Source organism: Artemia sp. Qi Xiang Cuo, chromosome 6 (genome assembly GCF_049724085.1).
Source record: "Artemia sp. Qi Xiang Cuo chromosome 6, ASM4972408v1, whole genome shotgun sequence".
Classification (NCBI taxonomy): Eukaryota; Metazoa; Arthropoda; class Branchiopoda; order Anostraca; family Artemiidae; genus Artemia; species Artemia sp. Qi Xiang Cuo.
The window spans coordinates 14574397-14602363 of NC_142799.1; the positions used below are offsets into that span (position 1 = coordinate 14574397).

The window sequence follows — 27967 nt, forward strand, 5'->3', positions numbered from 1 at the left end:
TGGGAAAAGGTGGGCGTGGAAGGGGTGTTAGTTGCCTTCCAATCACTTTGGACTATTAAAAAGGGCACAAGCCACTCCAATTTCCAATCGAATGAGCCCTTTTCGAGGTATGTACGACAATTCTATCGATACGAAGTGCCCTGGTCTAAAGAAAAAAAAAGAATACATTGTACCAACGTCGTTCTTTACTTAGGCAGCGCGATTGCGCTGTCTATGATTATTTCTACTTAAACAACTCTTAATCAATTTTTGTGTTGTTATCAATTAGTAGCAACTCCTTCTCATCAATTTAATGAGAAGAGAAACTGTTCACTTCGAAAAAAAAGGAGGCCCTATTGTTGGTATAAGGAAAAGTTACGAGCTTTTTTTTGCATATGAATACATAGAAGCAAAAAAAATACTTAGCCCATCAAAGTCAATACTCTGCCCAGTGTCAGAGTCTGAGGTGTCAAACCGAGGAAGAAGAATTTCTTCAATGTTGCAAGCTGTATTTTCCTATTAGATTAATTAAAAAAAAACTTTCCGAAAAATAAGTTTTTCAAAGAAAAGTAAAGGCCATTTTAAACATAAGCTCAGTTTATACGAATACCTGTTAAAATTCAAAATCAAAACGACCAGAAATTACTATTAAATAATAGATGAAACCCAAAACGAACAGAAATTAAATTAAAAATCATAGGAAAAAACATACGACAAGCAATAATATAAATGAATAAATAGATCTTAAAGCGAGTAATGCTTAGATTGAGTATGAAAATCAAGCTTAAAACGAAAACAAATATTTTGCTACTAAAGTATAAATGAACTGAAAACGAACAGAAATTAAATAAACAATCAATGCGAACAAACATAAAATATATATTAATGTAAATGAATAAATCAATCTTAAAACGAGTGAAACTTAAAAAGAATATGCAAATCAAGTTTGAATCGAATAAAAATAACTGCAAACATGAGTTTGGGTATCGCCTCAATGCAGAAGCCTAAAACCTGCTGCGTCATTGGCGCTTTACTGAAAACAATTCTTTGAAATGTTTTCACTTTTGTAACTTTAAGAAATCAAAGATTAATTAAGATTTTAGGGAATAAATATCAGCATATGTATATTAAATTGGCAATGCACATTTTTTTTCAGTAAACTCATTTGAATTTTTTTTCAGTAAAGTACAAATTATATTCCGGCTTTTAGAAAGCATAGGGGTTTTGAACTCTACTCATATTAATTTATGATCGTTTTGAGTTTGACTCTAATATTTATTTTAATTTTTGTTCATTTTGGGTTTCATTTATTTATTGATACTGATTTGGGGTAGTTTTATGCTTGGTAGATTATATGATAGTCCGGACGCCAGGTGTTGAAAATGTGAACCATACCACGACGGAATGGGGCTGCTACGAGAATTAGCCTGCCCTCCACCCCCTAAATTGACCATGCGGATTCAAAAATACCAATGGCACTTGCTTGCGAGTGGTGGAACACTCCGAAACTTGACATTTTATTATATTTTGGTGTTTCATGCAAGAAAATGCACGTTCCACAAAGTTTGAGGTGCAGTTTTCCGCTGAAATAGAAATGCCTAGAAGCCATAGAATGTTTTCATAACAAACTAACACGATTAGTTAGAAAAAATGGCAGAGTTAAAAAAAATGGCAAAACTATATGAGTCTTGAACAGTCTTGGAAAGTATAAACAAATTCAAATTGAATATTAGATATATAATGATATTAATTGTTGAAAGATCCATCAGTTCTAGATTTTTTTTAACTGTAACTTTTATTTTCATTTTCAATGCTGTAAGAATTGGAAAAGAATTAATTTGTAATATAGGAGAAATTCATTTTCAGTGAAGCACCAATGACGCAGAATACTTTAGGTTTTTACATTTAAAGAAGGGGGCAGTATACAAATTTTGCTGTAGTGAAACTATATTTGCCTTCGCCAATCTTGAAAAGAACTACCAAATTAAACTGAATATTTGATGCATAATGATATTAATTGCTAAAAGCTCATCAGTTCAAAATTTTACTGTAATTTTAATATTTATTTTCAATATTAAGTACAAAAGAAAACATTTCTAATATAATTCGTTTTCAGTAAAGCACCAATGACGCAGTAGGTTTTAGGCTTCTGCAGTGAGGCGATACCCAAACTCTTGTTTGTAGTTATTTTTATTCGATTCAAACTTCATTTCCATATTCTTTTTAAGTTTTACTCGTTTTAAGATTTATTTATTCATTTACATTAATATATATTGTATGTTTGTTCACATTGATTGTTTATTTAATTTCTGTTTGTTTTAAGTTTCATTTATACTTTGATAGCACAATATTTTTTTTTTTTTTAAGATAGATATTCATATTCAATCTAAGCATTACTAAGTTGAAAATATATTCATACATTTATATTACTACCTTTTGCTTGTTTTTGCTATACCTGTTTAATCAAATTAGCCTTGGTTCGGGTTTGATCTGTTCTTTAATAGTGATTTCTGGTCGTTTTGAGTTTGAACTTTAACAGGTATTCGTATCAAATGAGCTTAAGTTTAAAATGGTCATTACTTTCCTTTGAAAAACTTATTTGTTGTAGAGTTTTTTTATGTAATTAATTTTTGTTCGTTTTTGATTGCAAAAGTTTAAATTTTCTATGGCATGGAGGGGGGGGGGGTACATACTGTCTGATTATTATTTACTTTAAAAAACAGATATATAACTTTCAATTTAAATAGAATGAGGCTTTTTTCAAGGTCTATACGATTACCTCTTTGATAATAACCTTATATATGAACAATAGACAGCTTGCACAACTTGTGGACAGCGATTGACAACAATGAAGTGATTGAAAAAATAGCTCCAATAAGGGGGTTTAGACCATTTTACTTGCTGACACAAAGGGATCACGACTGTTTGGAATTAACATTAATAGGATTTTGTGTGCCAAAGCAATTTTGCATATATCACAGAGTATGTATTTTAACCTTAATGTTGGATAATTATAATAGATGTCCCATGTGTTCTTACCATACAAAACCCCTCTCCATAAGCTATAAGCCCCCCTTAAAAATTTATTCCCCAGGACATAACTTAAAACGCCTCCCCCCGGGCCCGGGTGGGCTGTGTTGACACTGGAGTTTTTTCTTGTCAGAACTTTGAACTATTTTAACAAAATGTCTATCTCAAAATTTTTATCGGATGCATTTATGGCTTGGAGGAGGGGGGGGGCTAGTTACCCTCCAATCTAGTTTGACTCTTAAAAAGTGAACAAGAACTTTCAATTTTCAGTCAAATGAGCCCTCTCTAAAGTTTTTACGAGCATCCCTTCCATAAGAAATAATGGGAAGGATTCGGAGAATCCTTAAATTACAACCCTTGCCCTGAGGGCTGTGGGGGAGTTGTCATCCTCAAAGACCTAATTTCCAGAACTTAAAACTACGTTTAATTAAATGGCTGTCTCAAAATTTTGATTGGATGTGTTTGGGGAAAAGGTGGGCGTGAGGGGGGGGGGGGTTAGTTGCCCTCAAATCTCTTTTGACTATTGGAATGGGCACTAGCCCATTTGAATGAATTACCAAATAAATGAGCCTTCTTTGAAGTTTCTACGACACCACCTTCTATAAAAACCTTATATGTCCACAGGGTTTAATTTAAAATCTTTACCTTGAGGGTTGTGGGGGAGTGTCCCCTCCTCTGGATCCGCCACTGCCTTATACTCTCTGTTTCTTTCCTTGCTAGGGAGGAGAACAGATGCCCAATATGTGTGTGTTAATACCAAAACATTTTAACTCTCATTCGACCTTCAGGTATAAACAGAATTAGTTCAAAGAAAGGGGTAGGGAAAAAGGGTGTGTGGGGGGGATATTTGCCCTTCGATCAATCTTGAATCTTAAGAGCTGGACTAGAACTTCCAATTTCCAATCAAATGAGCCCTCTCTGAAGTTTATACGAGAATCCCTTCCTGCCCCGGGGCCCTGGGGGGTTTTGTCGACGCCAGAGTTTTGTTACTTAACCTTTAAACTATTTTTAACAAAATGGTATTTTTAAGCGATTTTCCTGGGGAAATTTTGCGTCGGTTGGGGGAAACTTCTGGGGGAGGGGGAGTTTAAAGACCTCTGTTACTTCTAAATAAACTAAAACTGTTCACTATTTTCGCTTCATTTTCTTAAATTCTGATTTCTGATTCTTATTGATTTCATTGGACTAATTTACGGCGTATCTGACTACGATTTGACCACTCAACAATTTTTAACAAAATGGTATTTTTAACCCTTGCATATAAAGCAGCTCTGGGGGAAAAGTAATAAAAATATTGAAGCTATAGAAGATTTATTCATTTATTTATGTTTGCAGGGGTTATCTTTACGTTTGTAAGATAGTTAATTTTTATTTCTGTTCGTTCGGGGTTTTGTTTATTCTTTAACAGTAATTTCTGGTCTTTTTGAGTTTTAACTATACTAGGAAGTAGTTTTTGCTGGTCCTGAGTTCAATATGGCTCTTTACTCTTCTTAGAAAACTTATTTTTATGTAAGGTTTTTTTTTAAATTAATAATAATAAAACATTAAAGCCTTATGGCTTTTGTTATACACAGCGTAATTTAAAAGCCTCTGAAAAATCAAACCTGATCTTTTCACACAACAATAAATGGATCTTGCTAGGTTATTCCATTTGTTGATGCAGAAAGAAAAGCATCATTTTGATTAGACCATTTTTCGGATTTTTTGTACCACAATAATTTAGCATTTATCGCAAAGTATGTATTTTAACCTTATTTTAAGTGTGGCTGTAATTTAGGGGGGGGGGGTGCAAAATAGGTTGATCCGCTCAACTTGCGTTAGGAGCAAGTTCAATTAACGCAATCTTGCGTTAATTAAGCAAGTTACATTACTTTAGACTACGTTAAGGAAGGCACCCCCTCTCCCCTCCCCTGGATCTGCCACTGCCTTACACTCTGTTTCTTTCCTTGTTAGGGAGGAGAGCAGATGCCTAATAGGTGTGTGTTAATACCAAAACATTCTAACTCTCATTGGGCCTTCAGGTATAAACAGAATTAGTTCAAAGGAAGGGGTGGAGGGGGGGGGGCTGCTATTTAATACCTCTTGATTCTCGCGAGTATTTCAGGTCTAGGCTGTTTTTATGAAAGGAAAATTAGGAGATTTTACCATGGGTTATTTTCCTGGGGAAATTTTCCGATGGTTGGGGGAAACTTCTGGGGGAGGGGGAGTTTAATGACCTCTGTTACTGCTAAATAAACTAAAAATTTTCACTATTTTCGCTTCATTTTCTTAAATTCTGATTTTTGATTCTTATTGATTTCTTTGGAATAATTTAAGGCGTATTTGACTACGATTTGACCTTTCAACTATTTTTAACAAAATGGTATTTGTAACCCTTGCATATAAAGCAGCTCTGGGGGGAAAGTAATAAAAATATTGAAGCTCTATAAGATTTATTCATTTATTTATGTTTGCACCGGTTATCTTTACGTTTGTAAGACAGTTAATTTTAATTTCTGTTCATTCGGGGTTTTGTTTATTCTTTAACAGTAATTTCTGGTCTTTTTGAGTTTTAACTGCAATAGGAATTAATTTCTGCTGGTCCTGATTTCAATATGGCTCTTTACTCTTCTTAGAAAACTTATTTTTATGTAAGGTTTTTTTTTAAATTAATAATAATAAAACATTGAAGTCTTATGGCCTTTGCTATAGACAGCGTAATTTACAGGCCTATGAAAAATCAAACCTCATTTTGTCATTCAACAATGAGCTGATCTTGATATGTTATTTCATTTTTTGAATAAGGAAGAGACTCGTCGTTTTAATAAGAACATTTTTCGGATTTTTTGTGCCACAATAATGTGGCATTTATCGTAAAGTACGTAATTTAACCCTATTTTGAATATGGCTGTAAGTTTTTTCATTATATGGCAGATTTACTATGCATTCTTTCCATACAGAAATTTACCTTATTAAAGGCTTTGGAGTGGGGGCAGCGTAGTTGGCATAAAGAAGAAAACTTTTGGATGTGTTTGGGGGAATGATGGGAGTGGGGGGGGAGTTGCCCTCCAATCATTTTCGACTATTAAAAGGGCACTAGCCCTTTAATTTCCAATCGAATGAGCCTGTTTTGAAGTTTCTACGACAACGCCTTCTATAAAAACCTTATATGCCCACAGGGTATAACTTAAAATCCATGCCCTGAGGGTTGTGGGGGAGTGTCCACCTCAAAAATATATTTTCTATGTGGAAATCAACTACGCTGAACAAAATGGTTAACTCAAAATTTGGATTGGAATGTGTTGGAGGTACTGCGGGGCGTGGTGGAGGGCTAGGTTCTCTCCAATAAATTTCGACTAATAAAAGGGCACTATCACTTTAATTTTCAATTGAAAGAACCTGTTTTGAAGTTTATACTAGAACGCATTCTATAAAAAACTTATATGCCCCCAGGGCGTAACTTCAGACCCTTGCGCTGAGGGTTGTGGGGGAGTGTCCACCTCAAAAATATATTTTCTATCTGGAAATAAACTACGCTGAACAAAATAGCTCTCTGAAAATTTTGATTGGATGTGTTTGGGGAAATGATGGGCGTGGGGGGGGGGAGGGGGGCTAGTTACACTCCAATCACTCTTGACTATTAAAAAGGACACTAGCTCTTTAATATCCAATTGAATGAGCCTATTTTGAAGTTTCTGCGACAACGCTTTCTATAAAAACCTGATTTGCCCCTAGGGCATAACTTAAAACCCTTGCCCTGAGGGTTGTGGGGGAGTATCCTCCTCAAAATATATTTTCTATTTGGCAATCAACTACGCTTAACAAAATGGCTATCTCAAAATTTTGCTTGGATGTGTTGGGGGGACTGATGGGAGTGGGGGGGGGGGGTTAGTTGCCCTCCAATCACTTTCGACTATTAAAAAGGGCACTAGCCCTTTGAATTTCCAATTGAATGAACCTTTTTTAAGTTTCTACAACAACGCCTTCTATAAAAACCTTACATGCCCCCAGGGCATAACTTAAAACCCTTGCCCTGAGGGTTGTGGGGGAGTGTCCTCCTCAAAAATATATTTTCTATCTGGATATCAACTACGCTGAACAAAATGGCTATCTGAAAATTTTGATAGGATGTCTTTGGGGAAATGATGGGCGTGGGGGGGGGGGGCTAGTTAAACTCCAATTACTTTAGACTATTAAAAATGGCACTAGCCCTTTTATTTCCAATCAAATGAGCATGTTTTAAAGCATCTACAACAATGCCTTCTATAACAACCTTATAAGCCCCCAGGGTATAAATTAAAACCCTTGCCCTGAAGGTTGTGTGGGGAGTATCCTCCTCAAAAATAATTTCCCATGGGGAAATGAACTCCGCTGAACAAAATGGCTATTTCAAAACTTTGATTGGATGTGTTTGGGGGAATGATTGGCGTGGGGGGGCTAGTTGCCCTCTAATCATTTTCGACTATTGAAAAGGGCACTAGAACTCTCGATTTTCAATCGAATGAGCCTGTTTTGAAGTTTCTACGACAGCGCCTTCTATAAAAACCTTATATGCCCCCAGGCCATAACTTAAAACCCTTGTCCTGAGGGTTGTGGGGGAGTGTCCTCCTTAAAAATATATTTTCTATTTGGAAATCAACTACGCTGAACAAAATGGCTATCTCAAAATTTTTATTGGATGTGTTTGGGAGAACAATGGGCGTGGGTGGGGGGGGGGCTAGTTGCCCACCAATCTTTTTCGACTATTAAAAAGGGCACTAGCTTTATGAATTTCCAATCGAATGAGCCTTTTTTGAAGTTCCTACGACAACGCCTTCTATAAAAACCTTATATGCCCCCAGGGCATAACTTACAACCCTTGCCCTGAGGGTTGTGGGGGAGTGTCCTCCTCAAAAAGATATTTTCTATCTGGAAATCAACTACGCAGAACAAAATGGCTATCTAAAAATTTTGATTGGCTGTGTTGGGGGAAATGATGGGCGTGTGGGGGGAGGGAGGGGGCTAGTTACACTCCTATCACTTTCGATTATTAAAAAGGGTACTAGCCCTTTAATTTCCAATAGATTGAGCCTGTTTTGAAGTTTCTATGACATCGCCTTCTATAAAAACCTTATATATCCCCAGGGCGTAACTTAAAACCCTTGCCTTGAGGGTTGGGGGGGAGTGTCCTCCTCAAAATATATTTTCTATCTGGAAATCAACTATGCTGAACAAAATGGCTATCTCACATTTTGATTGGATGTGTTAGGTGGAACGATGGGCGTGGGGGGGGGGCTATTTGCCCTCCAATCACTTTTGACTATTAAAAGGGGCACTAGAACTCTCGATTTCCAATCGAATGATCCCCCTTTGAAGTTTCTACAACAACCCCTTCCATATGAAGTGCCTCTGGGAAAAAAAAAAAAATAAATAATAATAATAAAACATTGGAGCCGTATGGCCTTTACTATAGGAAATGCTACAGCGTTGCCTCTGATAGATAGCATTAACTAGTATACCACTTTGAACAGTCGGGAAGCGGCTTGCTTGACAAACTGTTTGGTCATCATTAGCACAATAACGGTTCCGGGTTTCAGTTTTTTCTACAGTCTGATTTTGTGTGCAACAGGACAAAACTACTGTCACTCTCCAGCAGTGCTCGATTGCAGAAAACAACCGAGGCGCAACACAGAGGGTGCCAAATTAGAAGACTTGTTTTCGCCAATAGTAACTGTTTGATTCAGAATACTCTTCCAGAAGGCTGACGGGTGATTGACTAGATCCAATAAAAATTGGCTTAGCTCTAGCTGATCTTCACTGCTTTCATTTTTTGGTACTACAACCGTTAAGCTGCTTTTCAAAAAATTTAAAAAGCACACTAAACTTCCAACAATGCTCACCTCTTCAGATCTGAATTCAATACTGGGTTCAAAATTCATAGATTTGGCAAAATTGGGTCTTCCCAGCATATTATTTGTCTCATCTGCCTGCAGAGCTCTACGAGGAACCCCAAACTGTCAACTCTATACCGCTTAGCTTGACTATTATAAAAGAATTACAGGGTATTCCAGGTCTCTAATAACCCTCTGGTGGTTATAGCTGGGCCATATGGGCTATAAGGCTGGGCCATCTCGTATAAAACGCTGATAGCAACTTTTTTGCTTCAGCTTTAGCGAACTTCTATTGATCAGGAAATTAACAGTACTCTTAGGACTATGGATAGTTCAGTGTATGGTATCCTTCTAATATGAGCACCTGTGGCATTGTTATTGTTGACTGAGGCATTGTCATTTCCTATACCAACTAAATTATTTACCGGAATCCCAGGGCCTTTAAATACTTGGTAGTAAGCTCTCTCTGTCCCTTGGCCGATTCACCTTTTGAAGTGGCCAATTCGGTAAAATCCTTAACAAATTATTTAGATATCATCCCGTCAAGCCTCAAAATCACTACAAAAAATCTGACACGTGATCTCTGCTAAATTCAAATTGTAGTAGAAAAGCAATTCAAATTAAAGATCATTAGTACAAAATCTGTGGATTTCTAACATTCGGTGGCAAAATCTGTGAAACTACAACCATATAAAACCTGTGATGTTTTACAGACCCTTCTCAATATTTACAGTCTGTTTTAGCGTGAGCGCTGCCCTTTACAAATTTACATACATGACAATTTTACCGACGAATTAGCATAATATTCAAATTTTTAAAATTGCGAGTGCCACCTGAATCCAAACCTGAAGGTAGCCTAATAGGCCTATGCTCTGGTCTCTTGGCCTTTCCCCTTGATTATATATACCAAAATTTCTTCTGTGTGAATCCTAGGAATATGATTTTTTATAGGCTTTGTTTGTACTTCCTGGTAAAACTTTAGTTTATTGTATTTCACAAGGGCTGTTCTTTTACTCATCTAGCCTATGTACTAAGATCTTACATTTTTTGACAAAGAATGCTTAAAAGTGAAATCTTAGCACTAAGATCTTACATCTTATGGCGTTCTTTTGCAAATGTCTTTCATCATTCTGCTCTGATCAGAGGTCTAAGGACAATGATGAGTAGCCTATATCATCAAAGTTCTCTTACATTGATCTATTTGGCAGAAAGATGGGTAAATATACACCAAATCATATTATTGAGTTAGGAATAAAGTGAATACACCTTTTGATGCCTTTTTTTATGCTGATTATGAATATAGCTTAATAATCATTTCTATCAGAAATGACAAAAAGTACTGGATATTTTGGTCACATGCACTTTTACCACCATCAGCAGAGGTACTAAAATAAAAAAATTAAAACCATTGATATAAATACAAAATAACATAATTACATATTGTTTAATGCCTTTTTTTTCAGTGTAGTACCAGAAGCAAATCTCCTTGACCTTCCAGGTTCTAATTTGTTAGTTTTATTTGAACCATCAACTGGACTTACTTTATCTGACTTTAATAAACAGAACATGGCTTTAAATCAATAATAAAAATACAATTATTTTAAATGGCTTTAAAATGACAATTACTGCTGACTTGAAGTAGGCAGGGGCGTCCTGAGGCTCATTTTATTAGAGGGGCAATCTTTGTAAATTTTACCAAATAGCTACCTGATTTATGTTAAATTTTCTGCAGAAATCAAGAATTTTGCTAAATTTCGGCTAATTTTGCAAAATTTGTGCCAAAATTTTTCCCTCTGGCAAAAATTTTACCAAATGCCAAAAAATTGGGGGGGGGGGAGGGTCACCATGCCCCTCCCCACCCCTGGAAGTAGGACACCCATTTTCAAAACATCCTCAAACAAGCTTCCCTTTGGTTTCCCTACTAAAACTTTTGATAAAATTTTCTTGGCACCCTAAGGATCTTTTCCAACTTCATCGTTCTTTTATCAAGCCAATACTCAAGTTTGCTTGTTCAGTGTGGCATTTCGGTCTTTCTTCAGCTAATATCTATATGATTAAAAATGTCCAAAAACAAGCACTTAGAATCATAAATGGTGAAGGGAAGGTTCCATATCATTTTTGACTAGGTAAGTTCAAGCTCACAACATTGGCAAAGAGAAGGAACCTCCTGTGCCTTTGTATCTGTACCAAGACCCTGTCTGTTCCCAGATTATGTTCCATCATCACCAAACCCTACCCTCCCGCCTACAATAGCTCCTCCCCATAGGGAATCCCAAAAAGTCCCCAAACTGACTCCTATCCCTCCTACACATGAAAGGTATTGGGAGAGTTTTGTTCTAAGTTTGGTTGAGCTGTATAATAACCAGGAAATCTAGTCATTATTTCTATTGCTATATATTTATTTTTTATTTTGACTTTTTAAGTGTTGGCTCTTTTTCTTTATGTACTTTGTACAATGAATTATGTCTGATGGGAAGGTCAATTTCTTTTGATATGTGATCAAAATTGGTTTGATCTTATGTCATACATCATATAAAGGAAGTGTGGGATAAACAATATTGGAATTGGAGTAAAAAACAGACAAGAATTGTTGGTTAAAAATTTCAACTTTCAGCTGAGGATCAGAAACTGATTGACTATTGTGCAGGATATCCAGGACTGTGGGTCTGCTGCTAGATTTTTGAGTGGCATAACATAAGAAAGATTTAGGGTTATCCTTAACATCCTCAGCCAATTTTTCATCAAACCTTCTCTTCAGCTCCTTTATTATGTTGATTGTCTGATTACAAAAAGATTTGAAGACTTGATAATTTTCTGTGGTCTTATTTTTTCTATAGCAATTTCATGCTCTGTGTTTTCTGTTGATTAGCTTACTTATCTTGGTAGTTAAAAAAGGTAAACTTTTTGCCTGAAAAATTCTGGTGCTAGTATCATATCCAGTATCATTGGCCTTAGCCTAATTGTTTGATTTTAGCATTTCTGCTGATGATGGTCATGCTGCATGTGACCAAAATATCCAGTATCTTTTGTGAATTATTAACAGTCTAATAAAAGGATTTATCCCTCTTTGAACATTTATTTATTGTCATGGAAATGTAGTGTGGTCTTTGAAATTATTTATTCCAAATTAAATAATTGTTTCTAGGGCAAATTTATTTTGAGCCTTAATGGGGCTCAAAACAGCCTATAGGCCTAGGCTTGTTAGCAAAAGTTTGAAGCAGGTTTCTAAAAAAAAAAACTGTCTAGTAAGAAAAAATTGTCATTCGCACTTGATTCAGGAATGGTTATTATTATTTTTATTAGTTTTTACAATAAAATGTTATTTGAAAACAAATAGGCAGGAATTTTTTAATAAGCACCTGGAACCCCTCAAAAAAGGCATCAGAACAAAATAAAAATACACCATTGGAATCACCATGGTTGTAAATCCTAAAAAGGAAACTTACGGTTCCCATCATGATTAACAAGGAAAATTGCATTTTTGTGTTTGTAGCATTGATGTGCTTTTTTCTTTTTTGTTGCCAACAGTGTACTGAGACATCATAGAGAGTTGCTTAAGGACTCGATTAAAATAAAATTTTTATATGCAATTAGTTTTTAACTAATTTTTTAATTTTGCATTTTAGTCTCAAAAATTTAAACAAGTTAATAAGTTACTTTTTGGGGCCCCATAAAGGGCTCAAATTGGAATTTGCCCCAGAAGGAATTATTGAATTTAGAAAGAACATAAAAAACAGACATCAAGTGATGTGTTCACTTTTATCCTAGCTAAATTATATGAACATGTATAAATCTACCTTTTTTCCCCTAGCCTAGGGTATTGAATTTTGTAACAGATCAGAGATGCACATTGACAGTCATAGGGGAGAAAGAGTATCTAATGATCATCCTTATTAGATATTGTTGTGTTAAAGAGAAACCATTTTGCTCCTTCAGAATGCAACTGTTTCCTAATTTTATCCCATTCTTATAAATGTTTTCTAAGTCAGGAGGTTTACTTGCTCCTAAAAAATATATATTTATTGTTCTTATAGTTTTAACAACCCATACTTCTCTTGAATTTGTTATGTAGGGTAAAGGTACCAATGATTTGACAGTTTTTTGTAAAAAAAACAGTTTTCTACTCCAGAAGTCCTAATTTAAAGACTTTTGGTTTGATAAGGGTTTCAGTATGTAGAAAAAACATCTAGGAATCCAATTGTTTGATGGGAAGTCTGAAGTTTTATCTGAAAAGGTACAAAACTCCTATTTTCTGAAATCAGAGAATTTTCACCAACAAATTCAACACAACAAAAAAGTTACCTGTTTTCAACACAAGTCAGAACCCAGTTCAACACATGTCGAAATACTTGGGGACTACCTATGGGCAGAACCTGGTGTATTTGACCCATGTTGAAATACTTGGGGAATACCTGTGGACAGAACCTTGTGTATTTGATATGTATATTCTTGTTTCTTTGCTTTTCTTCAACTTCATTTAATGTATAAAAGTATAAAACACAATTCAAAAAGTGGAAGTAATAAAGCACAACTTTAGAACATTACAGAACTTTCCATTGGCTAGTCTTGTGCATTAAAATCGTGATTTTGATTTTGTTTGTTTTCTCTTTTCCATAGTTATCGCAGTTTAATTTTGTTTTGTAGCATTGTGTGATTTTTTCATTATTTTTTTCTTTCGTTTTTATAACTCCTTTTGAGCATTTACATGTATTTGTATGAAGGGTTGAAATAAAATTATTTTTATTAAAGCTAACAAAATTGTTTCAAATATGTAGTATTTAGTACAAACAAAATTGGCTAATCATAAGAAGTGTGATATTGTGACCTAGATCACATAAATCTTCTTTTCTTTTTTGTAAGTGTTACATATATGCCACAGGAATAGTGTCTCCAAATGCTATCTGGAATGGCCCACTTCCTGTCAGTTTTAATGGCCCAGCAATGATTTGTTCATTGTTGACAGTGTAAATTTTATCAACATTTGGCCATTTCAATGCGTGATTTGTAATTCTGATCTACTTGAAAAATTTTAGTTTGGACTGTCCTTTGTCAGGAAAGTCCAGAATTCTACCAACAAAATATGGCACCTTGCTTTTTTTGTCACTAAAGAAAATGGCATAGTATTTGTCTAGCTGTGGTTGAACTTCCAACTCAAATTTGAGATTTTTTTAGTTTTATTGATAAGTTCTAAGGAAAGGGAATAATGACTTCCATGTGAACCTCTGCAATTTTTAGCAGTAGCAGTCACCCATAAATTTGACAACTATATTTTCGGCAGTAGACCCTTGAATTTCGACGCCAATTATTTCTCATTTGTTTTACATGTTCAGTGAGGTTTCAACAGAGTCACCTATAGTTTGGCAGGGCCTGTTGCTGTCTGTTAAAAATTTTGACAAGGTTACTACAAGATATTTGGAAGAGAAATAAATCAATTTATAGAAGCCATTATCTATGTTTGAATTTGACTAAAGGAACATATTTAGTTCGTCTGGTATTCCACTATATTAAAAAATAATTTTTGACGCTTGGAACCTAGTTTCGAAAATATAATATTGGTTGCTATTTTATTTAAATTTTAGCGATGAAAAGCTAATGTGACTGGATTTCAGATGAAATCGGATTTGTCTGAAAACATTTGTTCTAATCCCAGCTATTTTTTGCAATAAGTATCTAAGTAAAAGCAGTTGGAACGCTGCAAACCTGAAAAATTGTTGGGAGCTCCTTTCTTGTCAAATTGGGAACTGACTGAATTAAATGTTCTTTTCTTATCTGGGTATACCGGATATTGTGTCAACGTTTCCTATCGTCGGAATACAAAAGCGGCTTTAAGAGATGTTACTCCAAGTCACGGCTAAGCAGAGTTATTCCATTTTGAAGGAAAATTTTGACAGGAGTTCCAAAATTGCACTGTCGAATCATTGGTACCTTTACCCTCTAAGTGGAAAAATCGCTCTATGGTTTATTTTCAAGGAACCTGTATGGCGCCCTGTAGAAGTTCAAAAATCTTTGACATTTGCTTTGTTTAAAAAAATAGAATTGCTTTATGACAAAAAAATAGAAATTTTTTCTTTTAAAATTCAGATCCCCTCTCTCCCCTGAAAAAAAATTGCAGGGTTTCCCCATCCTAAGTATCTGAGTTATGAGTGCACTCTTGATTCATTTTTCTATAAGTTGTATTTTGTGCAAGATGCCAACTTTAGTATTCCTAATCTTTAAATTGTTTTTTTTCCTCCTATATCTAATGGTTATATTATTCTGGTTCCAGAAGAAGCTATCTACATATCATCTCTACTCGGGTGATAGAAGAAGAATATGAAATTTTTCACTTGAGGATATTTGTTATTGTAGTGCTTGTTTGCACTTGATACAGTGAATAGTTATACCATGTAACTTGAAACTAAAATGGAACATTATAGTCTGCAACATTATGTACAAAGAACATCTGAAGATGAGCCTGATGCTCTCCCAGAGAATCTCAGATTCAATGCATTTGACTTCATGTGTCTCATATACTCAATTATTGTTTATTGTGCTGATGTTGGCACTGATATATATCTTTGCTATGAATATTCAAGTTCTGGTGAAATAGCCTATTTTGTACTTACCTTGGTATTCTTGCTTGTACCTTTTTTGGCCATCCTTGGAATGAGCCTAAGATGGTAAGTCATTAATTTTGCTTCTTGCTTAAGTTGTCTTTGTTGTCCTTAATTTATCTTATAGGTTTTCTTCTTCTTTGAACAAGTAGAAATAAGCTACAATAAGTTAAAAACATCATATGTTTTTTTTAACATACATATTACATAAGTAAGTGTTTGAAACAGGTAGACAGAGACCAAAAAAGCTAGGAACCTCTACCCTATTAAGCTTATTAACAGATTGTTTTTTTTTAAGAAAAAAGTAAAATGCTTGAAAATTTTTGGTTTTTCAGAATGACTTTTACTCAGACTATCTCTAGGCTAAAACCTGAAGTTTCAACTCCAACATAATGGAAAACAACAAGTAGAACATTTGGGAAATTTTTTATATAAGACAGTGGAATTAAACTTTAAATGAATATTTTGACCCTATATCCAAGGGCCATCCTCAGCAAAACAAATGAAGAAAAAAGGTATATAAAAGAACTCACATGGAAATTCAATCGTTAAAACTAAAATATTTTCAAAACAGCCCTAGAATCATTACTTCAAGGAAGTTCAACCAGGACTGGTACATCAAGCAAAGTGAAAAAAGATAGTTAATTCAAATGGAATAAAAAAAAACATTTACAGACAAGCTTTTAAAGCTAATCTTGCCTTTTTGGCAGCCAGTCTCAAAGGTCTATCTATAACAAGTTGAATGGAATTGTTTACTGCTTTCTAATATAATTAGTTAAATCATTTCTTATGAAATTTGTGTATAAGGCATTAAGTGAATATTCTCCCTAATCCCAATTTATAGAAGTATTACTATTTATTTTGATTCTAATTTCAATTGCCTCTCAAAAAATCTGTTTTATGCCTTAGTCATTGCTAATAAGGGAAGTTTCTTCAAAAAACATTTTATGGCTAGAATTATTAAAGATATGACTGCTTAAAGCAGAATCCAAAGAAATATTTGTACTATTAGAATTTAAAGCTCTAGTTATGCCATCTTTGTGCTGTTTTAGGCGTTTTTATATTCTTTTATATTCGTTTTTTCTCCATTTGTTTTGCTAAGGTCAGCCCTTGGATATAGGGTCGAAATTTCATTTAAAGTTGCATTCCACTGTCTATATAAAAAAAATTCCTATTCTTCTACTTGTTGTTTATGATGTAAAGGCAGTGTGGTCTTTGTTGCTATTTAATATAATGGAAAGTTCCATATTTGGAATTTAACCAGGCATGAATGCACAATGACTACCAACAATAGATTGATCTAAAAAGCCTCTGTTTATCTAAAATAGCCTCGGTTTATCTGATATGTTATGATAAACCGAGTTTACCATGATATGTTAATGACCCCTAAATATTTCTTCATGGGAGGTCTTTACAAGGTAGGGGCTGTCTATGCTGACAAGTTGTTTCAAGTGAAAATTTGACACTCTGACTCTACCATAAAAATTGCTTTGGATTTTTGGGACATTTTATAACTATGCATGAGACATGGATCACTACTTCACTCCCAAAATCATATTTCAGCCAAAAGATTGGGTACACCTAACAAAGCTGGTCCAAAAAGGCACAAGCCAATTTTGGAAGCTAACAATGTTACAGCAAGTTTTCAGATATACAATTTTTGGTAAGGAATCACTTTTATTGACTATCTGGAAAAGAGTAAAAGCATCACTGGTAAGTACCCTGCTAATATATTGCAGCATTTGAGCCATAAAATAAAGGAAATCTGGCCTCATGGTGACAAAGTCCATCTTATTTCAACATGACAATTATCTAGCACATATGTCAATTCCCCAAACAGCAAATCCAAATTAAAACAAATTTACAGCTTATATTTTAAAAATTTCATTTATGAGATGACTAGTACATTATCCAACAGTTTTCAAAAAAATCAGTTGAATAGTATTAGTGTTATCCCTGTCCTTTTCTAAAGTAGTCTGTTTTAAGGCATGAAAGGGGAGTTGTTATTCATTAGACTCAGAAGAAGTGTGGTACCTGTAGAGTCCACCCCAGATGGAATCCATGCTAGCCCCACTGATCAGGGATCCAAGGTTCCATTCTTTGAAGCTACTCAATTATCCTAGCAGAGGATACACTTCCATACGCACTCTGTGTACTCCACTTCATAGCTATCAAATCTGTTAGACTCTTTTTTTGTAGGGTCTTAGGGTTTTATCATTAGCTATGCCAGAGGTGATTTATTGGACATTCTGGATATATAACAGAACTTTTTTTACTTAATTGTGGTATGGTAATTTAAACATTAAAGTAGGTTTGATATGTATATCTGCAGACAAGGGAAGGAAGGTCTAGATTCTTAAAAAGAACCCTACCTTGGAGAAAATTGAAAATTTTCTTTAAAGTTAAACTTTCTTGTTGGATTCTAGGTATCTCAAAGATGAAGAAAAAAGGGACGTATCACAAACATCAAACAAACGATGGGCCCTGAGGCTTCTGCTTCATCTTCTCCACATGGGACCTGTTGCTAGGTAACTTTCATTCTTACTTTATTTCAGTAAAAACAGAGTATTAAAAAATGTTACTTTAAAGCACTAGTTTTTTCTTAGTTCATGCCTCTCATTTGTCGAAGAATGCATTGTATGCGTGAATAGATACATATTACCCAAAAAAAAATACTTTACAGGGAGTATCAGAAAACTCTAAATGATGGAGAATATTTGAAACCATGAAAGTAATTTTTGGGCCTAAAGTTTTTTAAATTAATTAGGTTAAGCTTTGAGGTGGGTAGGCTAAGCAATTTTTTTTATAGTAAATATGTAAAAATTGTGTGGTGAGAGGAGAACTCAATCTGGAAGACTCTTCATTAGCATAAATTATATTTGTGGGCAACCTGTGCACTATAGTTATACATTAAAAGAAATAAATACTTGTTTTTTGCACAAATGTATTATGACATTTATCCTGTCCATACCTGTGCACAAGGATTCGATGTGATAAGCAGTAAACACTCAGAGAAGCGCTTATAATATTTCTCTTCTAAAAGTCACTTCTTTTTGTATGTTTCACCTGGTAATTTTTTTTTTGTAAAACTTATTGTTTAGACAAAGAAAGAATCTTCACTTACCCTGCTCACAGAGAGAAATTATAGGAGTATTTTATATCAATATTATTCCAAATCTCCCCTGCCCTAGGAAACTTTTCAGCTGAAGCTTGGGCAGACTCGCTGAAAAACTCTTTTGAACATCTCTTCCTGCAAGTTCCAGGGATTGACAGCTGCAGCAGTGTCAAAGTGTTGCTCAAACAACACTTTTTAATAAAGCTAAACAAAGACTGCTGCAATACTTCACGCTGCCAAGGAAAGGACAATCTGCTCTCCCCCAAAAACTATACAAGAATTTGGATTCTGTAGAAGACAGGTCCAGTCGTTCTGTCAAATCTCCCCGCAATTTTGGATGCTAATCCTACCAAGCAAAGGGAGTTCTTGAACAAAATTGGACCTGCAGATAAAATAGACAGAATTGAACAACAAAGAGACAGGCTGTTTCTGCATATGAAATACGAAACATCTGCAAATGTTGTCGCTTCTGCCGCTCAAGGTGAACAAAATATCCGTAGCAAATTACTGCATTCAGATCACCTAGGGATCATTTCCGTTGACAAAGATTACGACTTTACTGCTATTTCCACTCTAGTTAATGATGTTTCCCAGGCTAAGCAACTTGAAAATTCGATCAGGCCCTCAATTTTGGTATTAAAGTGGAATATGCTCTGTTTCCAGTATCAAAGCCCCTTACGAAGCCACTACAGTGCTACAAATGTCAGGGTTTTGGTCACCGTACAAACCAGTGTCCAAAACGACAGTAAATGTAGCAAGTGTGCTGGCAACCATAGCTACTCAGAGTGCACATCAGACGTGCTTAAGTGTGCCAACTGTAGATATAACCATGCAAGCATCAGCTTTCGGTGCCTAATTCTGAAAAATGCTGCCAACGCTCGCGGTACTTCTCAAAACCAAGGTGCACTGAATAAATCAAATCGTAGACCAGCTCGATAAACGGTGAAGTTCGTGTGTTATGTCGAAACATAAACGATACAAGAGAAAAATTAGATATCCTTCAAATAGTCTTTAGTGCATTCGATATAAACTGTGTAAATGAACATATGCTAAACAAAGCCAATAGTACAAGACTTGTTACTTCTTCCGAACGCCAGTCTTTATCCGCTCAGCTAAAAATAGCAGGGATCGGCCCTTGAGTGGTCTAATGATAGCTGTTCAAAATAAGTACAAATGTAATCTGTTTGGATCTAATCAAGAATATTGCGCAGTAGAATTTAGGGGTGTTGTAGTTGTCTGTGTTTATGTGTCCATAAATTACAGAAACGTCCAATCGAACCGGAAATTGTCGTCTCCTTGTTCGTCTTTGTCAAAACTACTCGAAAGAATAGCTCTGACTCGTAAAGCTAGTGTCATTATAGAAGAATTTAATACGGACATTAAAGCTAATACTATTGGACTTTCACAAATGCTAAATGCTACATTGCTTCAGAATTTCTACTGTCTACAGAAAAACAGATCTTTTACTTATGTCTATAACAGTGGTAGCACTTCTGGTCTTGGCTTTATATTTATTGATATGGTAAATCTTCAGCAACAGATAGTAAAAGTTTCCAATGATTTTCTGTTAAGGGATTGTTTGCATCTTGAGTTTTTTATACCTTTTGGTTCTTTAGAGACTTGTGCTCCCTCTAAGTCAAAGTGGTTTAATAAACATATGTGGAGTCATATTGGGGTTTTTACTTATCAGATGCTTGTTGATTCGTATTAATTAAACAAACTTTTTCCACAAAATAAGTTTTTCAAAGAAAAGTAAAGAACTCCATTAAACAAAAAATGAGCAAAAATAAAATCAAATAATCTACCAAGCGTGAAACTACCACAAATCAGCATCGATAAATAAATGAAACCCAAAACGAACAGAAATTACAATAAATAACCAAGTCAAAATCAAAACGAGCAGAAATTAACATGAGTTTGGCTTAAAACCCCTATGCCTTCCCAAGGCCAGAACAATAAATGTTTTTACTTTTTTAACTTTAATAAATCAAATAGTATTAACATTTTGATTACTAAATATCAGTATATGTATATTAAACTGACAATGCACATTCATTTGTATTTTTTTCAGTAAAGTGCAAATTATGTACAAATCTGGACACAAATAGTAGTGTTTAATTTAGTTTCATACCTCCTCTAGTTGACCTGAAATGGAAAACTTGATACCATTCCCAAAAAAATCTTTTTACTTTCTTTGATAGCTTGGATACACTTACGCTATTTTGATTTGGTTAAATTTTAAGAGGAGAAGTAGCCCGGAAAGTTTGAACATAATACCCTCAGTCGTACTTGGGATACTGCTGAGATGCCTTATAGGGAATTAGCATTAACATAGTGCATTTTGATTTAATCTTAAGGCAACATTTAGTTTTTAAACATAAAGTCAAATGCAAGGGTGGGTGTGGGATGGGGATTAGTTTCCCTCCAATCACTTTCGACTATTAAAAAGGGCATCAGCCGTTTCTATTTTCAATCGAATGAGCTTTTTTCGAAGTTCCTACGACAACTCCTTCGATACAAAGTGCCCTGGTCTAAACAACAACAACAACAAAAAATAATACATCATACCCACATTGATCTTTACTATAAAAATGTCAAGCCTTCAAATCACTTTCGACTATTAAAAAGGGCACTAGGCCTTTCGATTTCCAATCAAATGAGCCCTTTTTGAGTTTCTACGACAACACTTCCTATAAACAACTTATATGCCCCCAGGGCATAAATTAAAACCCTTACCCTAAGGGCTGTGAGGGTGGCTGTCATCCTCTAAGACCTAAATTCCGGAACTTTCAACTACGTTAAACGAAATGGCTATCTCAAAATTTTGATTTCATATGTCTAGGAAAATGGTGGGCGTGAGAGGGGCGTTAGTCTTCTCCGATCACTTTCAACTATTAAAAAAGGCACTAGCTCTTTCAATTTCCAATCAAATGAACCCTTTTTAAGTTTCTATGACAACGCCTTCAATAAAAACCTTATATGCCCCCAGGGGATAACTTACACCCCTTGCCCTGAGGGCTGGGGGGGGGGGTGTGGGTTGTCATATTCAAAGACCTAATTTCCAAAACTTTCTACTACGTTGAACAAAATGGCTATCTGAAAATTTTGATTGGATGTGTGTGAATGGTGGGCGTGAAAGGGGGTTAGTTACCCTCCAATCGCTTTACTATCAAAAAGGGCACTAGCCCTCTCAGTTTCCAATTGAATGAGCCCCTTTTGAAGTTTTTACGACAACTCTGTCATTAAAAACTTTATATGCCCCCAGGGCATAACTTACAACCTTTGCCCTCAGGACTCTGGGGGGTTTGTCATCCTTAAATACATAATTTCCAGAACTTTCAACTACGAACAAAATAGCTATCTCTAAACTTTGGTTAAATGTGTTTGGGGAAATGGTGGGCTTGAGAGGGGGGTTAATTACTCTCCACTCACTTTCGACTACTAAAAAGGGCAATTTAATTTTCCAATCAAATTCAAATTCACTTTATTTTTCTCTTAATATTCTTGTTAACAACAAAAATAACAGCGGAAGTCAAACAATTTAAAAACACTTACAAAATTAAATTATTCAAACTTGATTTATTTACAAATTTTCTGGGTCACCATTGTAGTGTTTTAAGAAGTATGGACCAAATGACTTCAGGTAGCGCTCGGATGAGTGGATCGGCGGTCGTTCCAGCTTTGCTGCGTTTTTCGTTATTTCTCTGAGCCTCGTAGAATGTTGAGTTTGGCGCGCCTCAAAATCCGGAAGTAGAGCCCCTTTTGAAATTTCTACAACAACTTTCTATATAAACCTTATATGCCACCAGGGCATAACTTACAATCCTTGCACTGAGGGCTCTGAGGGGGTTATTATACTAAAATACCTTATTCCCAGAACTTTCGACTACGTCGAATAAAACGGATATCTCAAAATTTTTATTGGATGTGTTTGGGAAAATGGTGGGCGTGAGAGGGGGGTTTGTTGCCTTACAATAACTTTCGACTCTTAAAAGGGCACTAGCCCTTTCAATTTTCAAATGAATGAGCTCTTTTTGGTGTTTTTACAACATCGCTTTCTATAAAAACCTTACATGCTCCCAGAGCTCAACTTGAGACCGTTGCCCTGAGGGTTGTGGGGGGAAGGGTTGTCATCCTAAAGAACCTACTTTCCAAAATTTTCAACTACCTTGAATAAAATGGCTATCTAAAACTTTTGATTGGATGTGTTTGGGGAAAAGGTGGACGTGAGAGGGGGGTTAGTTACCCTCAAATCACTTTCGACTATTAAAAGGGCACTAGCCCTTTGAATTTCCAATCGAATGAGCCCTTTTTCAAGTTTCTGCGACAAAGTTTTCAATGAAAACCTTATATGCCCCTAGGGCATAACTTATAACCCTTGCCCTGAAGACTTGGGGGGAGTTTCCTGCTCAAAGGTAAAATTTCTTGAATTTTAAACTGAGTGGAACAAAATGGCTATCTCAACATGTTCATTAGACGTGTTAGGGGAAATGATGGGTGTGGAAGGGGTTTTAGTTGCCTTCCAATCACTTTTGACTATCTAAAAGGGCACTAGGCATTTCAGTTTCCAATCAAATGAGCCCTTTTTGAAGTTTCTAGGACAAAGCGCTCTATTAAAACTTTATATGCCCGCAGGGCATAACTTATAATCCTTGCCCCAAGGGCTGTGGGGGAGTGTCCTCCTCAGAAATATAATTTCTATCTGGAAATCCACAACAATTAACAAAATGGCTATCAAAAAATTTTGATTTGATTCGTGCGAGGAAAAGGTGGACGAGAGAGGGGGGCTAGTTGTCCTGGAATTACTTTTGACTTTTAAAAAGGGCACTAGACCTTTGAATTTCCAATCGAATGAGCCCTTTTTCAAGTTTCTAGGACAAAGATTTCAATAAAAACTTATATGCCCCCTGGGCATAACCTATAACCCTTGCCCTGAAGACTTTGGGGGGAGTGTTCTGCTCAAAGGTATAATTTCCTGAACTATAACTGCGTGGAACAAAATGGCTATCTCAAAATTTTGATTGGATGTGTTTGGGGAAATGGTGGGCGTGGAAGGGGTGTTAGTTGCCTTCCAATTACTTTTGACCATTAAAAAGGGTACTAGCCATTTCAATTTCTAATCAAATGAGCACTTTTTGAAGTTTCTACGACAACGTGTTCTATACAAACTTTATATGCCCTCAGGGCATAACTTACAACACTTGTCCTGAGGGCTGTGAGGAGGTTTTCCTCATCAAAGACCTAGGTGGGTGTGAGAGGGGGGTTAACTGCCCTCCAATCACTTTAGACTATTAAAAAGGGCATAAACCGTTTGAATGTACACTTGAATTATCTATTTCTTAAGTTTATATAATCTAACTTTCTATAAAAGCCGTACAAACTCCCAGGGAAGAATTTAAAAGCCGTCCCCTGAAGGTCGTAGAGGGAGCGTCCTCCTTAAAATCATAATATCCATGTGAAAATCAACTATGCTGAAAAAAACCGACATCCAAAAATTGTGGATTGGATGTGTTTGGGGAATTGGCGGGCGTGGAAGGGGTGTTAGTTGCCTTCCAATCACTTTCGACTATTAAAAAGGGCACAAGCCACTCCGTTTTCCAATTGAATGAGCCCTTTTCGAAGTTTTTATGACATTTTCTTCGATACGAAGTTCCCCGCTCTAAAGGAAAAAAAAATGATACATTGTGCGAACATCGTGCTTATATGCCCTCAGGGCATAACTTAAAACCCTTGCCCCGAGGGTTTTTGGGGAGTGTCCTCCTCAAAAACATATTTTCTATCTGGAAATCAACTACGCTGAACAAAATGGCTATCTCAAAACTTAATTGGATGTGTTTGGGGGAATGATGGGCGTGGCGGGGGGGGGGGGGGCTAGTTGCCATTCAATCACTTTTGACTATTAAAAAGGGCACTAGCCACTCCAATTTCCAATCGAATGAGCCCTTTTCGAAGTTTCTATGACAACTCCTTCAATATGAAGTGCCCGGGTATGGAGAGAGAAGAAGAAAAAAAAAAAAAATACATTGTGCCTACATCGTTCTTTACTAGGCAGCGCTATCGCGCTGCCTATGATTACGCTTATTTTTTTACTGTTCAGTGTGGCAACAATTGTGAAACTTTGCGATCGTTTTCTTCCTAATTTTGTAACAACCAAAGGAAAGAATCGTGGAAAAACCTGATTTTCAGGTATTAATAAACCTAAGGTAGAACAATGTTTTCATTTTAATTGCCTTGGTACTTGAAAGATCAGTTTGGAATTGCCGAATTTTTCAAATAAGGTTTAAATTCTTTTTCTGTTTTTTTTTCAAAATTTTTCCCTATTACTTACTTAGACTTAGGTCCTCCAACATCCGGTGGCGCATACGGGAGCAGCAGTTAACTTTCGCGTTGGACGAGCCTGAGCAAAAGACCCCAGCTCATTCTAGGATGAACGTAGACCTCTTGCCTCAGCTTATAAGGAACGACTAATCGTGTTTTGTTGTCTACCACCCATGCGAAGCCCCTGAAAGGTCTAGCACCACGCGTCATATGAAATTCTTCACTGTCTCATTCAAGTCATGTAACCCCAGTACCGCCACCTTCTCCTGCTGACTTCATCGGTTGCTTATTGCTGCTTAGTGAGAGACCAGATCTTGGTATTTGGTACTCTATCAGTCGAGCTAGTTGCAAGGGTTCTTTGCAAGCATTTGTTCTCAAATCCAAGCAACTTTTTTTTCTACAGCTTTGGACAGACCCCAGGATTCGCATCTGTATGTTAATATGGATTATACATTGCTGTTGAACAGACGGAGCTTCAGCTTCAGAGAATAATTGCTATACAGATTTAACAGTAATATTTGCATTTTACTTACAAACAAACAAAGCTCATCTAGGTTGTTAGAGACTGTGTCTGTGAAATTAAAGGTCTAATACTAAAAAGACTGTTTTGTCAAACAAAAGTGTTTAACACACCTTCCCCATAATCTTCCTAAAGGATTCTCGTGGAACAATTTTAGGAACCTATTTCTTCCTTTAAAATTCAAGTTTTTAGTTGAATTGTTATAATTAAGCTGTTGGAGCTTATTGTCTTATACAATTTCAGATATATTGAAGCTCTTCGCTATGGGGTGATGAGTCGGAAAGCAATGAAGAGAGGAGACCAAAAAGAACGCCGACAATTCTATCAACTCTACATTTACGAAGATGCAGACATAACCTTATTACGTTTAGTAGAAAGCTACACAGAGGCTGCTCCTCAACTTTTGCTCCAAATTTACATTGTACTTAATGCAACAAGGAAGAACCAAATCAGATGTAAGTACTTACTTTTTGTTGTTATTGATTGCTGTGTTTTCATCCCTTATGACCAATTTGGTCGCAAAACTGTTAACCCTTCTTTACACTTTTGGGAAAACAGTGTATTGATTTTTGTCCTTTTTTTTCAAGCAGGGATTTGGTAAGGGACTAGGATTCAGCCTACTAAGCTCGTCGGTATTTTTTTGTGAAAACCGGTCCTTACATGCTATTCTCAAGCAGATATGGTGTAACAAGACGTGCAATAGGGTGGGTGGGTGGCTCTTCTAAACACCCAAGGGCTCATGAACTAATTTATGAGGTAAAAAAAGGTAAATGTCACTTTGCAGGCACAGATACATATTTTTTCTTTTGGAGGGTCTAAATTTTGAATCTAGCTAACTATTATTGGAGTAGTTATATTATGTTCTATATTTTAGACAAGTTAATCCATAATCTATATTTGGTGGTAAATTGTTAAAAGAATAATGTATCATGTAATGTTTTTGGTCTCTTTTTTCTTGTTGTTTTGGGGGGGGGGAGGGGGACTCCTTTGTATTTGTGCCCGCCTCTGCGGTATATACCATTCGAATTTGAAATATCCTATATTTATAGTGCATACAACGTTATTTTACCATGACTTTTTACATGCTTAGGAACCATATCACGAATGCGAAAATTGGTCGAAAGATCCTTTTTCAGTTAGAAAAAAATATTTGGTCATCAAAGCTGAAAAATTGTCGGAAAGGCCTGCAATTTGGATATAGCTTGCTTTTTTAACTCATAATCTTGTTGAAAGATAGTCAGGCTATCTTAAGCTAGATTAATTTCCAAAAGGGGGTATTACTAAACAATGACATTTTCTTCATCTCGAAATTTCACCAAAATTGTCTTTATGCTCTGTCTAGGACTGCTAGAATTCAACATAAGTATAAAGTAGCAGTTGAAATGCAATTATTTTAACCAAAAAGTTTACATATTTTTAAGCTCACGTAACATATGAAATGCCAAATCATGACACGAAATAACTCTAATGGGTATTTGTTTGTTAAAAGGGGCAAACATGACGAAAAATATCATAATGAAATAGGAATGGTCCGTTTGACGGAAATTTTTGCTTAAAAATTTTTAGGAGCTTTACGCATTGTCTAGCCCCCTTTTCCCCTCCTGTGGCAAGTCTCCTGCTCTCTGTAAGGTCTTTTCATTCAGAATATGGATTCTCACTTTTGATTGCCTTTTTATCAGTGAAATTGGAATTTAAAATAATCTACATTGTCCGTGTGTCGGTGAAATTGGAATTTAAAATAATCTACCTTGCTATTTACATTTTAGCACATAATCTAGCGGTTAATTGAAGATCTATTTTGAGAAAGGCTTCATTCCTTAGAACTGTATATTTCTCTTTTTTTTAATATTTTAGCAGTTTCTTTGCCATATTTATCTATGTTGTAAGGGTGTAAGGGTTTTTATACTGGCTTTTAGACTTGTTCAAACATTGTTTACCTTAAAAGAACAAACTATTCCCTTGACTGAAGTACAAAGCAAGATTCAAAGTTAAAAAATGCGGAAAATAATATAGATTAAAAGCAGGCTGTCTTCTCTAAAAGTTATCTTGTATCTTGTACTAAATTGAGAGCTTTGCTGAAAACACTGCAGCGTTTTAGGTCCAAGAGGCCCAACCTGGGTGGCCGAATACCCAGTCTAGTGTTGCCAGAAATCTTGTTTACCCTATTTCAACGTATAGGTTTTCCGCTTAGTTTTCCCGTCTTGTTTATTGCGTCAGCTCAAGATTGTTGATGAAGATTCGATGTAATTGGCTGATTCTCTATGAAACAGGACAAGAAATTTCGTTTTAACTCATTTATTTATCAATCTTACAGTTGCATTCCAGATATTATCGATCACAACAAGTCTGTGTAGCATAAGCTGGACTATGACTGCGTTTGCAAGATCGGTACGACTGCAGTATGAGAATAAAAGAAATATATCTTTAGGAGGGACCATTGTGCATTTTCTCTCGCAGCTTTGCCTTGTTGGTAAGTCTGTTTAAGCCTATTCTGTAATTTCTCTCAGGTTCGTATAAGTGAAAGAAAAAAGAGTAAATTTTGATTGTAAACTTGTATAGTTAT

General features: G+C 35.7%; 1 protein-coding gene across 1 annotated transcript in view; it reads left to right on the top strand.

Annotated features, from left to right (window-relative positions):
* Positions 1-9680: 9680 nt before the first annotated feature.
* The window catches only part of LOC148950897 (XK-related protein 6-like), a 44352-nt gene continuing 26065 nt past the window's right edge, over positions 9681-27967 (top strand). Inside the window, exons 1-5 of the mRNA XM_089090504.1 lie at positions 9681-9709; positions 15124-15517; positions 17878-17979; positions 25648-25859; positions 27719-27874. Coding sequence (XP_088946630.1) covers positions 15261-15517; positions 17878-17979; positions 25648-25859; positions 27719-27874 — 727 coding nt within the window. The 5' untranslated portion in view covers positions 9681-9709; positions 15124-15260. The remainder of the gene's footprint in view (positions 9710-15123; positions 15518-17877; positions 17980-25647; positions 25860-27718; positions 27875-27967) is intronic.